The following is a 15718-nucleotide window of genomic DNA, read 5'->3' as shown; positions in this document are numbered from 1 at the left end:
AAATAAATATTCTTACATATTTACTACTACTTTCAATATACCACAAGAAAAGAAAAGTTGAAATGAAAAAAAGTTCAGTGAAGCTTCTTTATAAGCTTTTGTTTTGTAAAAGACAACAGCAACTTAGTTTAAATTTTTAAATTAAAAAAAGAAATAAATTAAAAACATATATAGAATGGGCATTGAACTTAAAATTTGTTCGGAAAAACAATGTAAAGGTGTACTTTTTAAAACAAATGTTTAGATTGTTTTTAAAGGAAAGTTGAATAGAGGATTTTTAAAGCAACAAAAATTTAAAGGAATTGTTTAACTGAAATAGTTTATGGGGAATGTTTGTATTATTTAATTTATTTCTGGTAGGGTTTTTATGTAGAAAAATATTTTTTCAATGTAAGGGAACTCATTGTAGTGGAAAAAATTTATTTTTAGGCTACAATAAAATATTTTTACAGAATATTTTTTCATGATCCCATGGTGTCGATTTTTTAAGGAATATTTTTTCAAGGTGTTCTTAAGGCATGAATTTTTCGACGAATATTTTTTAATTATTCCCATGGCGTGGATTTTTTAAAAAATATTTTTTCAAAGTTTTCCCAAGCCTTGGATATTTTAAAGAATATTTTGTCAAGGTCTTCCCAATGTTTGGATTTTTTTAAGAATTATATTTTTAAGGCCGTCCTAAGACTTGGATTTTTTGAAGAATATTTTTTAAGGTCATCTTAAGCTTTGATTTTTTACAGAATATTTACAAGGCGTGTTTTTTTTTTAAAGCTGAAGCAATCCACTATTTTTATTAAATTAACATTTCTTCGAATTGATATAAACCTTATTTATCCAACTAGATTTAAGCTTATAAATATAGTTTGAATTTAAAATGTAACTACAACACTGTAAATAATCTAAGAATGTTATCGATCTATCGATAACGATAAAGATATTTTTTAACTCAAAAAAGGGGTATACAAGAGCGACGAAAACACAACAAATCACTCATTCCGCAATCTCCATTCAAACACGATACATTGTTGTATCCATCTGATAAGGTTGCGTAGAATAGTAATAAAGTCGGTATTTAAAAAATAATCAAGTCGTTTCCCTATTTATGAATCGCTACAAATTGCGAAGCAAGGTGACGCTCCATCGTCACCTGGTGAGATTCCTGCTACATTAACGCTCATCGAAAGGTCTTCTACATTGACGCCCAACGAGAGGCCTGTTTCAGTGACGCCCTACGAGAGGTGTGTTACACTGGCACAAAACGTTGGACCTGCTTCATTTGCAGTCAAGGAGGACTCTTCTTTATTGGCTCCCAACGTGAGGCCTGTTTCAGTGACGCCCTACAAGAGGTGTGTTATATTGGCGCAACAAGTTGGGCCTGCTTCGTTGACAGTCACAGAGGACTCTTCTACAAAGCATATTTTTTCAAGGTCTTCCAAGGTGTGGATTCTGCAAATAATATTTTTTCAATGTCTTCAGAAGACGAGGACTTTTTATAAAGAGTATCTTTTAAGATCTTCCTAAGGCGGGGATTTTTTAAAGAATTTTTTTTCGACGTCTTCCCAAGGCGTGGATTTTTCAAAAAATATTTTTTCAATGTCTTTCCAAGGCGTGGATTTTCTAAAGAATATTTTTTCAAGGTCTTACAAAGGGGACGTTTTTTTAAAGAATATTTTTTCAAGGTCTTCTCAAGGCTTGGATTTTTTGTGAAGAATATTTTTTCAAAGTCTTTCCAAGGCTTGGATTTTTTGTGAAGAATAGTTTTTCAAGGTCATGCCAAGGCGTGGATTTTTTAAGAATATTTTTTCAAGGTCTTACCAAGACGTGGATTTTTCAAATAATATTATTTTCAATATTGGATTTTTTGAAGAATATTTTTTTAAGGTCTTCGCGAGGCTAGGATTTTTAAAGAGTACTTTTATACTCTTCACCACACTGTGGTACAGGGTATTATGTCTTTGTGCATATGTTTGTAACAGGCAAAAAGAAACGAGATAGACACATGGTTCCTTTTGAGGATATGTATAGCATCACTTTCTAAGATTTCGATTTATGCATTTCTGTCCGCCCGTCTGTCTGTCCATGCTAAATTGTAAACAAAGTGAATGCCGCATTTATGTTCCGAATTGGATGAAATTTGGCATAGCTCATCTATTTGACCCAAGGACGAACCCTCTTGATATTGGAAAAAATCGGTTCAGATTTAGATATAGCTCCCATATATATTTTCGTCCGATTTAATGTAAATGGTCCCTATATATCCTTCGATTTCCATGCAATTTGGCATGGCGTACTGAATTAAGCCTAGAACGATGTGTTTTAAATTGTGTGAAAATCGGTTAAAATTTAGACATACCTCCCATATATATTTTCGTCCGATTTTAGGTGAATTGTACACCAAAATGCCTATATATGCTTCGATTTGCATGAAACTTGGCATTGCGAACTGGATTAAGTCTAGAATGATGTGTGGAAAATTTCTTGAAAATAGGTTCAGATTTAGATATAGCTCCCATATATAGTTTCGCCCGATTTCAGGTAAATGGTATGCCAAAGTCCCTAAATATGATTTGATTTGCAGGAAATTTGGTACATCGTAGTGAAATAAGTTTAGAACGATGTGTGTAAAATTTCCTGATAAACGGTTCAGATTTAGATATAGCTCCCATATATTTTTCGTCCGATTTTATGTAAATGGTGCACCGAAGTCTCTACATATCCTTCGATTTGCACGAACTTTGGCATGGCGTACTGAAATGAGACTAGAAAAATGTGTTTGAATTTTGTGAAAATCGGTCAAAATTTAGATATAGCTCTCATATATATTTTCGGCCGATTTAATGTAAATGGTACACCAAAGTCCACATATATCTTTCGAATTGAGCCTAGAGTGATGTTTGCAAAGTTTCGTGAGAATCGGTTCTGATTTAGATATAGCTTCCATATATATTTTCGTGCTATTTCATATAAATGGTGCACCAAAGTCCCCATATATCTTCCGAAATTTCGCATAACGCACTGAGTTGAGCCTAGAGTAATGTCTGCTAAGTTTCGTGAAAATCGGTCCAGGTTTATATATAGCTACCATATATATAGATTCGTCCGAATTTATGTAAATGGGGCACCAAGGCCTAGAATGATGTCTGCCAAGTTTCGTGAAAATCGGTTCAGAGTTAGATATAGCTCCCATATATATTTTCGTCCGATTTTAGGTAAATGGTGCACCAAAGTCCCAATATATATTTCGATTTGCACGAAATTTGGCATAGCGTACTGAATTAAATCCAGAACGTTGTGTGTTAAGTTCCGTGAATATCGGTTCAGGTTTAGATATAGCTCCAATATATTTTTCGTCCGATTTTATGTAAATGGCGCACCAAAGTCCTTATATAACTTTCGATTTGCCCGAAATTTTGCATAGCGTATATATAATTTAGAACGAAATTTGGTATAACGTTCGTGAAAAAAAGTTTAAGATTTGTACAGCTCCCCAGAAAATCGGGCTGCCTTGAATGACGTTATTGTGTTTTGTTGAAATTAATGCAGATGTAGCCATAACTTCCATATATATTTCGAACTGTTGTCAGATAGAGCTTACATTTTTAACAGTACGGCGAACCGAATATCGTTTATCACTTTTTCCATAAATTTGATTCATGGCATGCAGACGACTCTAAATCTGTCCGAATTAAATTTAGCATAGATTGCAGAAAGATATGAGTATGTTCCTTTGAGGGAACATTGAGATGCAATTGTAAGGATTCAAAGTGGTGAAGGGTATCATATTGTTGGCGCAGTCCGACTTTAATGTTTTCCTTACTTTTTTTGAAAATATTTCTTCAAGATCCTCCCATGGCGTTGTTTTTTTGTTTTTTTTTAAGAATATTTTTCAAGATTTTCGCAAAGCGTGAATTTATTAAAGATTATTTTTTCAAGGCCTTCCCAAGGCGTGGATTTGTAAAGAATAGTTTTTCAAGATCTTCCCAATGCGTGGATTTTTAAAAAAATATATTTCCAAAGGGTTGTTTTTTCAAATAATATGTTTTCAATGTCTTCAAAGGCATAGAGTTTTTAATGAATATTTTTTAAGGTCTTCCCATGGCTTTGATTTTTTAAAGACTATTTTTCAAGGTCTTCCCTAGGCGTGGATTTTTTGAAGAATATTTTTCAGGGTCTTCACAAGGCGGGGATTTTTTTTTTTTTTTTTTTGAAAAAATATTTTTCAGGGTCTTCCCAAGGCGGGGATTTTTTTGAAGAATACTTTTCAAGGTGTTCCAAGGTGTCCATTTTTAAAGAATAGTTTTTCAAGATCTTCCCAATGCGTGGATTTTTCAAAAAATATTTTTCACAGTCTTCCCAAGGGGTGGTTTTTTCAAATAGAATTTTTTTCAATGTCTTCCAAGGCATAGAGTTTTTAATGAATATTTTTTAAGGTCTTCCCATGGCTTTGTTTTTTTAAGATTATTTTTCAAAATCTTCCTAAGGCGTGGATTTTTTGAAGAATATTTTTTCAAGGTCTTCCCAAGGCTTTCATTTTTTTAAAGAATATTTTTTATTCAATTTGTTAATATATATTGATGATATATTAAAGGTCATACCACAGATATATATATGGATGTTGTTCGTCTTTTAGAAGTGTACAATATTATGGTGCACATTTAATTTTGTTCGCAATATTTCACCACATGAGTTCCCTTATTGTTGTTTGTAGTTCATTTTCAAAGTGTTTGTATTTTTTTTTTTAATTTTGGTTTAAAATCTGTATCTGGATTAATTGGTTTTGGGTAGTTTAACAATGGAATGGATATTGAGTTGAATTGTCAATGACATTCGATTCTGTCAATGATGACTTAATGACTTAAAATTTCCGTTTCATTTCTTTGGAAAACAACATTTGCATTTGCTTCATTTTGCATAATTATAACAATAATGATCTAGGAACATACGGTTTTTTGGGACTTTGGGAGATCCCCTATGAAATGTGAACAAAGTAACAATTCTATTTGTTGTTGCTGTTGTTATTGAGTTTATTTTGTAGCTAAAGAGAAGAAACATGATTGATTGATTGGTTGATTGAACATTAATGATAATGACAATGAAATATGAAATTTCGAATATGAGCGTGTGTATAATTGTTTGATTTGAATGGATTTGAAAGGTTTGGTTGTTGTATTAGTTAATGCCAGTTTTATAAAAACAAATTTGTGACAAATATCGAATTGCATCAAATTGAACAACAAATTTCATTTGGTGATTTTGGGTGTAAAATTGAAAATTGGAATGTTTTCTTTTAAATATGTAATTTGATTTTGAATGTTTGGGTATTGAGTTTTGAGGTCTGGCTTGTTGTTTATTTGTTTGAGTATTGCATATAGTTGTTGTTGTTGTTTTTTTTTTCTTGGAATGTTTATTTTTAACAAAAAGTTTTCAAGTGCTTAGAAGAAAAAAGAAATTAAACTTTGAATTAGCGTGCTGTGAAAGAAAACGTTTTGTATTTAACAGTTCTGGTTTTGAAATAGGGATATCATTTAAAATTTGTAATAACTTTTTGTTTTGGATTTTTTTGATAGAAAAAATTTGTTTGTAAAACAATTAAAAAAGGAACAGTAACGCAAAAAAGTTTAAAATATTTATATATGTATATAGAGAAAATTTAAAATAAACCATTGTTGAATTTCAAAAAAAACGAAAATGTTATAAAATAATATTTTTTTTTATTTATTAAACGATTTTTTTTTTAAATAAACAAATGTCTGGTTTTGTTTTTTTTTTTCGAAAAACAAATAAACACAACATTTTTTTTAACTAAGCAAAAATGTGTTCCCATTTTTTGATTTGAAAATTAAAAAAACTCAAACTCATAAAAAAAAGGCAAACTACCGCAAATATTAAATTGCTTTGAAGAGAAAATAAAAAAATGTATTTTGTTTTGAATGGAGAGAGAAAAAAACGCAACATATAAAACACAATGTTCAATAAAAACGTATGTAACAACATTGATTGAATGATTTGTTTTTGTTTTTTTGCGCTTAAATTTAACTATAGAAAAAATGTTCTCATTTAAACGTTAACAATTTTGTGTGTTAAAAAATGTTCTTAAGAAAATAATTATTAACTGCTCTATGTTTGATTTAGAGCAGTACAACAAATAAAAAAAAATAATAATAAATGTATTTAATTATATCACACACACATACAGACATATAAAGCCCTAATATTATTACTTCAAAAATTCATAGCTTACATTCGATATAGCCTTATAACCCAATATTAATAGATACTTTTTTTTCCTAAACAAAAACAAATATTGACACACTATCTTTGTCTTAAGAGTTTGAAAAACGATGTTAACGAAATAATGAATTTTCTTATATTGAGTCGAATGTGGTTAACGTATAGTTACATAAATTATTCGTTGTTGAAATTATTTAATTTTTTATTTCATTATAAATTGTTATAAAAGAGATTTTGCAGAAAATGCGGTTTTAATTTTCTTTCGACTTACACCTTTCAAGGATCATACGAATGGCAACGTCCAGAGGAACCAGGACCAAAAAACACACCAAATTCAATCAATCAATAAAGAAATACTACAATAATATAATGTGCTGTTCACACGAATCAATTCGCCAGAAACGAACAGAGTTGCGGAAAACTCAATTCACGATTTTGCACCGTGAAAGCGCACCAGCTCACACATTGACGGTTGGGTGAGCATTTTTAGTCAGAAATAAATCCATTATCATGCTCAATCACTGTATTCACCGGACTTGGCCCCTACTGGATATAGACTCTTCACAAAACTGAATATGCAGGACTGAATGACAGGAAAGTCCTTTGCTTTAATTGAGGATATAGAAGACAAATCAAAACCAAAGCTACTGGATATACCATAATACGCGTTTCGCAAGTGTTTCGAATCGAATGAAAATTACTTTGAAAAGGTCAAGAAATTTATTGATGATTAACCCTTTATGGCCCAATGTTGCCCACGAGCATCAAAATGTTTTAGAGCTTATAATTATTATACAGCTAGAAGATATCCATTCTTTGGATTTCCTATGCCAAGACCTAATGTGGACGACAAATATCACAAGAAAAATCTAAAAAATTCAAATTTTTGTTGAAGTTATGAGCTTTTTAATATAGAGAAGAGGGCAAAAATGTGTACGGTACTAATTTGTGTAAACAGTCCAAATTATTTAAATCGCTTCGTATTGGAAATGTAGGAATTCTGGCATATATTTTATTTTATTCATTTTTTTTTTTTTTTTTTTGATTCTTGTAAAACAGAATATAGAGAATCATTTAAAATGATTTGTTCGTCGATTTTGCATTTGGTTTTCTTTATATTGGGCTTTTATTTCCCAGAAACATGTACTGTATCTCCGGAAGGATGTGACGATGTCAAATGTTGTCCATATCCAATCTAGAATAGTTGCTTTAAATCTGTAAACAGAAAATTTTTCTATAATTACGAAAAAACAGGACTCAAAGGGTTAAATATACTGTTAATTTTTTGAGCAGGCCTTAGTGTCTTAGTCTTATATTCGAGGACTGATCACGTTCTATAAAATATTTCCTTCACACCCTCTCAATATTTTAGAAAGGTGCAATTGATTTTTTCTTCAAATGGACTGTTACTGGCAGTAATATTTCATTGTGACCAAATCCATAAAACGAAATCGTCTATTACATTCGCTCAGAGACCAATCTCGTGGAGGTCTCTCAATAAAGGCAGTTGGTCCACATTGATACCGTGCGTGAATTGACAATTCAAGACCTTTATGAACTTTCAGGAATCCTTGAGCATTTCATACGTCAGCATATTCTCGAATCCAGCACAATTTTACAATCACCTGGTGCAGAAATTTTTGTAATAAATAAAAATATTGCGGCCCTTGAAAAAAATTTATAAATAATATCACCACTTGTGCCGAATTATGGATCTCTGCATATGAACCCGAAACTGAACAGTGTGAACTTTCGAAGACGAGTCAAACCCAACGAAAGTTGTACTTGGACGTACCTCGGCCAAACATATCATAAGGTAACTGTTCCTCTTGCGAAATGTAGGTCAATCAATACGGGGGTACACCAAAATATTGTTGTGTGTCATGTCATGAGGCGACTGTTCCGCTTGAGCAATGTATGACGGTCGTTTCTGAATGGTACATCAACATTTCATTGCCTAAAGTTTTCTATTAAATTCGAAAAAAAAAAACAAACACTTCGAAGCAAATGGTCCCCAGTTTCTTCGGCCAATCTGGCTTTGTAGGGACTGTTTCCCTTGAACCATGTAAGACAATTAATTCTGAATGGTATATGAAAATTTCATTGACTGAAGTCTTTAGAGAAATTAGAAAAAATATGAGCTCTCACACATTAGCTGAAAGTAATGCCTTTTTGACCGTTCAAAATGTGGACATGATGGATCATCAGCTGTACAGCCCTGATTTGGTATCCAATGACTTAGTTTTATTTTCACACATAAAGGAAAAAATTAAAAAAAAAATATTCCGGTTCTTTATCAAGGGTCACATTTGACAAATCTTCGATCTATGTGTATGAGTACGAAACGAAACAGCAATCAACCGTTTGGGTCTTCGAAGACGAGCCAAGTCTAATGAAGGTTGTCTGTTTGTCCATTATAATTTGTAAACACGACACAGGCCACAGATATGAACCAATCTTCACGAAATCTTGCATGTAGATTGGTTACAACCAAAGAAGGAACCCATTGTTTTTGGTAATGATCCGTTTATATTTATGGGATCAAATTACCCAAAAACTTTATTTTTGTCTATTTGTCTGACCTTTCTAGAGGACACAATTATGACCCGATCATTACGAAATTTTACGTGGGAAAAAAGATATGGCCATAGAACAGTCATGGCTCTTTTCATAAGAATCGGTCAATTTGTAGCGGGTAAAATAGAACCAAACTTTTGTGTGAAAAATGGAAAATTTTACCTTCAAGGGCGTGTATATCCTAAAGAACATAGACCGGAGAAGTTGACAGTATATCCAAGATGAGTGGTGGTTCTTTAAATGGATACCAATTGTAGCTACTCAGATTGGGGGAAATATTCGGATATTGTTCAGTATTATTACCTATACCATACTGGCTGCCGGAAATATCGCGTTTACCGTTTTTAAATTTTACAAGTTCCGATTATGGCCATGTTTTTTGTGAAGTTCAAATGCTGTTCAGGGGATGAAATCGACGGAAAATATTTTTTTAGTCGCTCTAGAGGCCACAATTTTAAATCGAACATTATTACTTTAATACGGGGAGGGGGCCAGATGCCTGTTAGAATGGTTGTTTTGATAATGATCGAATGACAACATTTCCATTTTATGGGATAAATGTTCACTCCGTGCAAAATTAATTCGGTAAAGATGCAAGGGTAAAACAGAGAAGCGGTTAACAGATTGAAAATATGACAAAATATTGCCCAGTCTCAGAATATAAATCCTCAGAAAGTTAAAGTTTATTGGTAGTTGTGTAGGGTATCATATGGTCGGAGCCGTCCGACTATACTGCTCCGCTCACATGAAAATGGAATATATAACGGTAGCAATTGTCATATTTTTTTAATGTATTCCCCTTTTCCATTTCTAAAACCCCAGTCTGAATGCAAGGATGGTGAAAATTGTTCTTCCAGAAATTATTTTCATTTAGGTTTATGTTTTAACAGAGCTAGCACAGTTTTATTTATACTAATGGTACTAATGAAATAATGGAGTTGACATTTAAATGTCCTGCCAATTTGTATATATCGCAGAAGAACCATTTTCTACTAGAATCGGTAGAACCATTTTCTAATAGAATCGGTTTTAATTTGTATATTTTCAGTCTTATGGCTAATCTATGGATTTTATTACGGCAAAAATGTGTCTCATCGAATTGGTTTTATGAACCAAATCCGTTACAGACAATTTTGAGTCGATTTACAAATGTCCACCCGTCTAAACGGCTGGTGCGCACGAAGTGAGTTGCCGATTTCATACGACATATGCGTAATCGTACTATCGAAAATGGATTATATCGGTCCACTCTTTCACGTGCCTACCCCACAAAATAGTCAAAGTGTCGGTGAACATTTATTTGAATAATGCTGAAAGATGAGACTTATTGGTGCACTCCTTTTAGTAGCTCCTCTACAAATGGTTCAATTTCATCGAAACTTGGCACATCGTAATATGTTTATCTTACCTACATGATGTCCGAATATGGAATCCGTCAGTCTACTTCTTCTGATAAATCCCACCCAGTGTCAAATGATTGTCTAGCGAATTGATTGCCCGATTTAATGCCAACTTTGTAAACTATAATATTTTACCAAATCTAAAACGAAACGAAACAATTCGAACGAATTACTACCAAACCTTTATTTATATAAAAAATGTTTCTTGATTCAAAACAAAAATAAATGACATATTTTTCAAAACCAAGGAGTTTGGTCGTAAGTCACTCGAATTCGTTCGTTTAGAATTTTACAAAAACAGGCTATAAGTGCGAAGAGAGGAACCTTCGTTCCACTCTCATTGGTACCTTCTATTAAAAATAATAAAATCTGTGTGTAAATTTGTAGACCGTCGCAGACCTTCGAAGGCTATAACCTCAGCCTCTGGTCGGTAAGTAACAACAACTACCACATTTTTAGAGGCTGCTTAGCTTGTACAACAACTGAAATACAGATACATTATTATCCATATAAAGATTATATACACCTTTCTCTAAGCACATTAATAAATTCCGTTTGCATATGATCGGTTCTCTAAATTTTTGAATCCGATTTTATATTTCAATAGCACCTTTATAATTCAAATAACCACATTCGACTACAAAAAAGGAAAAAAACAAATAAATTCCTAACATATAAAACTGGCCCTACATTTATGAAATGCATTAGAGTTTGGGAATACACTTTAGAGGTAAATGGAGAGCATTTTAGGGTTAGTGGTTGGTTTTATGGTAAGGGATATGTAGGTAAATGTTTCTTTTTGTTTTGGATTTTTGTTAGTTTTTTTTGGTTTTTTCTTTTACTTTGCATGGATATTTTTTTATGTTGTTGTATTGAAGCGAACATACTTTGATAATATATATCACTTTTGCCATTGTTGTTGTTGCTATTAGCCCCATTATATATATCCGTATCGATGATATCCAAATCTCTGCTATTCGCCGTTGTCATTGCCGCCATATGCCGTTGATGGAATTCACTCATATTGAACGGATACAAGAGTACACCTTGCAGGCTACTGAAGCCATTGGCTGCCGCTGCACCCAAACTGCTCGAATAGTGGATGCTGTTGGTGGTCGCAATTAACGGTGTATCGATCAAATTCAAATTATCTTCGAAGATTTTCTGATGCAATTTATCGTCCATGCCCATAATTCTAACTGGAAATTCAAGGTATGAAGAAAAAAAATGTAGAACAAAGACGAACAAACGAGAAAACGAACACCACAACGGAATGTAACGGAAAAGTAAACACACGTGTGAATGAAGTAAAGGAAAAAAATGGAAAGAAAAACAAGAACGAAATGAATGATATATATTTTTTGTTTAAAAAAATGTGATATGTGTGTGAGAGAGAGAATTATTTGTAGTTTGTTTTTTTTCATTTTTTATTTTACTTTTTTATTTGGGGTTTTGTAATGACTCTTAGTTTTGGATTTTAAGTCTCTAACGAAAAAAAAACGTAATATGTTTACGCCTGTGTAGTTTTCCCTATTTGAATTCATGGAGTTTTTCTTTTAGATTTTTATCTAAAACAAAAATGTTTCCAAAACTAAAACACAAAAATAATGTAAAAATGTAACAAATCTAAACTCATAAACTAAAACTAAACTGAAGTTTGTTTTTCGTTTTGTTTTTTTCACTTGATGAAACATAAAGTTACAAAAAATTACAACAACAAAATATATATAAATGAAATATATACTTTTTGTATATTTTTAAAAAATATGTTGTATAAAAATTATGTGCAATTATTGAAAAATGTTATGGAAAAAACATTGAAGTGCTCTGACGTAAATTATGGTGCCATTATATGCGAATTTAAATATTCGTTATTATTAAATATTATTTATTTAAAAATATATTTTAAATTTCTTAAAAATAACTCACCTTGTTTGGCTGTAGAAATGTCTGTATATATTATAAAATATTTTTAGTTAAAATATAAAATATAGAACATAGGTAATAATACTCATACGTTATATGGTCCCCTTTAATGAAGTAATTAGATTTCAGTACATTAATCATACGACCTATAGTACCTTGTGAGATCGCCATCATTTTACAGATGTATGTAATTATACCCTCCACCATAGTATGGAGGGTATATTAATTTTGTCATTCTGTTTGTTACTCCTCGAAATATTAATTTCCGACCCTATAAAATTCTAGGACGATCTAGCCATGTCCGTCCGTCTGTCCATCCGTCCGTCCGTCTGTTGTAATCACGCTATCTTCTGAAGGAATTGAGATAGGGTGCTGAAATTTTGCATAAGTTTGTCTTTTGACTGCAGGCATGTCAAGTTCGAACCCCCAAATTTAACAGTACCCCCAAATTTTCGGTATGTTGGGGTTCTTGAGCGCGTTTTTCGACCGAATACGCTGAAATTTGGTACATTGAGTTCTTATTCAGTACTAAATGTCTCCACAAAAAATTATAAATATAAAGCTTATTTTTTGTTCACCTGTACTTGTTTCATTTTTGGGGGTTTTGACCCCAAATTGGCTGTTTTAGTATTTTGAGTTCGTAATAGGTTTCAAATCGATCCCATTACCTGCATTTTACATAGAAAGGTCTTGGTTGATTTGACCTGCTGAATATTGTCCGATCATTACAGTACTTCTAATTTTTTTGAACTAGTTTTGTCCAAAGAAGCATTCTCCCCCCATGTGTCGTGTTGTAATGTTCGGCTTACAATTGTGTTAATATCATCCGATCTTTAACGAAAAATAAAAGCGTCGTTATTGACTACATTCCACATTTCCTAGCGCGACATTTCTCCTCTCTAGTGTGGTAATTGAAATACTAAGTAATATCAGAATTTCTAATGGTTCAATATTTCGAGCCTGAGCATTATTTCGCGATATTTGACCTATTAGAATTCAAAGCTTATTTTTTGTTCACCCTTGTTTCATTTGTTCATCCAAACATTTACGTAACTGGTATCAATTTATATAAGGTCATTGATTTGATCTACTGAATATTGTCCGATCATTAGCAAAACAGTGCTTCTAATTAACTAGTTAACCGGATACTCCTCCCTATGTGTCGTGTTGTAATGTTCGGCTTACAATTGTGTTGTGATTGTGATCTTTAGCTATATAATACAAATTTTGTCATATTTCACACAAAAGTACCAAAACTGTCAAGCTTAAGCCATGGTCAGATCCCATTCATCTGTAAAATTTTGTTATTTTCGGGTCATAGTTGTTGCCTCCGTTGTGATCAGAAAACAGACAAAAATAATGTTGTTGGTCCATTTCATCCCCTAATTAATTGCCGATCATTACCAAAAACATTAGGGATTTTCTTTATACAACATAGTTGCGTAGGGTATAAAAATTGGCTTTTAAAGTACCGTTTCTAGAGTAATGGCAAATATATAAAACCTTTGTAAAGCCACATAGTCCAATATGCCGGATTTCGTCCAAGGACGAAACAGCTTTCCTTTTCATTTCAAATTTTCGATCATTAAACTCAAGTCGTAAGAGGAAAACTACCAACCATACATTAAAAATTTTGTACTATATAGATTCATGATTTTACATAGCTCCCATATAAATGTCTAGCCAGTATTTCGAGGGTTGTAGCCACATCTTTCCACTGCCCTAGTTTGGCAATTTCTACTTGAACAATTATCTACTTAGACAATTACATTATATAGGTTAATGTTTTGGCATATTCCCCATATAAAATGTTCGGTCTTTTGATGTACCGCAAAAATACAAAATCACAGCCAACTCGGTTGGAAATCTGTCTAAAATTCCCAAAAATACAGAGTAATGCGATGTACCGTTATATGGGGGCTACCCTGATACTTGGGTCAATATTATTAGGTTTTATACCCTTCACCACACTGTGGTAAAGGGTATTATGTCTTTGTTCATATGATTGTAACAGGCAAAAGGAATCGAGATAGACCAATGGAATCGAAATATACCCATGGTTTCTGTCCGTCCGTCCGTGTATTTTTGTGAACAAAGTACAGGTATTTATGATCCGATTTGGATGAAATTTGGCACAGTTGGAGAAATTGGAGAAAATCGGTTCAGATTTAGATATAGCTCCCATATATAGTTTCGTCCGGTTTTTTTTGTGCATGATACACCAAACTACCAATATTTGTCCGCTTGGGACAAAATTTTGCACAGAGTACTGAATTAGGTCGAGACTGATGTCTGCGAAGTTTTGTTAAGATCGGTTCAAATTTAGATATAGCTCCCATATATAGTTTCGTGATATGATACACCAAACTCCAAATATTTGTCCGATTGGGACAAAATTTTGCACATAGTACTGCATTAGGTATCCACCGATGTCTGTGAAGTTTGGTTAGAATCGGTGCAGATATAGATATAACTCCCAAATATAGTTTCGTTCGATTTTTTGTGAATGATGCACCAAACTCCCAATATTTGTCCGATTGAACAAAATTTTGCATAGCGAATGCAAGTTTGTTGAAATCGGCTTACATTTTGATATAGGTCTTATATATATTTTCGTACACCACAATGTTCAATGGTATTTCAATTTGCTCATAATAAACACAAATTGTGAACGATACCCAGGACATCAGGTAAATTAAAAAACAACCATTGGGATCCAATTTTTTTTTTTTTGCTAGCCCTTTTCTATTTTCGCTGTCTCTTATTTAGCGTCATTTGTTTTCTTTTGTTACTTAAAAAAACAAATACTATTTGTTCAAAAATGACTTTGAATTTGAGCTGCATAGCAGGAAAGGAAGCAAGGAGTTGAGAAAATATTTGTTTAACACATATTTTCTATGACTCGGAGTATGCTATCCATTCTATTATCCTATGAACGTCATCATTATTCTCATCGATGGCATCATGACAGACAACAACAACATGAACTGTATCGCGTCAATGATATTGAGACATCATCTACATCGTGGTCCAGCGATAGAATGAATGTTTAACTAAGCTCCGGCAGAACAGCGAAACAGTAAAAGGATAAAGAAAATATTACAATGAACAGTTTAGTTTATTGTGTTTTGTTGTAGGACGTTGTCTTGCATTGTTTGCCATGATAATATTGTGAATAGAAACCCTGGCCAGGTGATGTATATCTTAACGAAGCACCATCAGCCAGGACATGATTGAAAGGTACATAGGAAAAGAACAACAATATTCTAACGTCAGAAATGAAGAAGAAGTAAAGCTAACGAGATATAAAATGAATAACAGAAAAAATAGAAAACATATATCGTTGCCTATTTACAGGGGCTATTTATATGATTCTTTATGTAAAGAAGCTAATGGACAATTGTCATTGTGTTTAATGTAATAGAAATGAATATTCCTGGTCCTCGAATGGAAAATATATATTCTAGATTCAAAATCAAATAGTTTATAGGTTCGGAAATAATTATTATTTAGGTAAGATACACTTCAATTTATGTTGGAGAATATACAAAGCCTTATTAGGCATCACATGGTACTACATGGCG

The 15718-nt window shown here is 32.5% G+C and overlaps 1 protein-coding gene across 1 annotated transcript in view; it reads right to left on the bottom strand.

Moving 5' to 3' along the window:
* The window catches only part of LOC133337235 (uncharacterized), a gene marked incomplete at its 5' end in the record, with an annotated part of 65545 nt that extends 54113 nt beyond the window's left edge, over positions 1-11432 (bottom strand). The window contains one exon of the mRNA XM_061545485.1: positions 11096-11432. Coding sequence (XP_061401469.1) covers positions 11096-11432 — 337 coding nt within the window. The remainder of the gene's footprint in view (positions 1-11095) is intronic.
* Between the last annotated feature and the right edge of the window lie 4286 nt (positions 11433-15718).

The sequence above is a fragment of the Musca vetustissima genome, unplaced genomic scaffold, assembly GCF_032173495.1.
Source record: "Musca vetustissima isolate MV318-11 ecotype Yass unplaced genomic scaffold, APGP_CSIRO_Mvet_v1 utg130439, whole genome shotgun sequence".
Classification (NCBI taxonomy): Eukaryota; Metazoa; Arthropoda; class Insecta; order Diptera; family Muscidae; genus Musca; species Musca vetustissima.
Note: the sequence above shows the minus strand (reverse complement) of the source record. Positions and strands in the feature narration are given on the sequence as shown.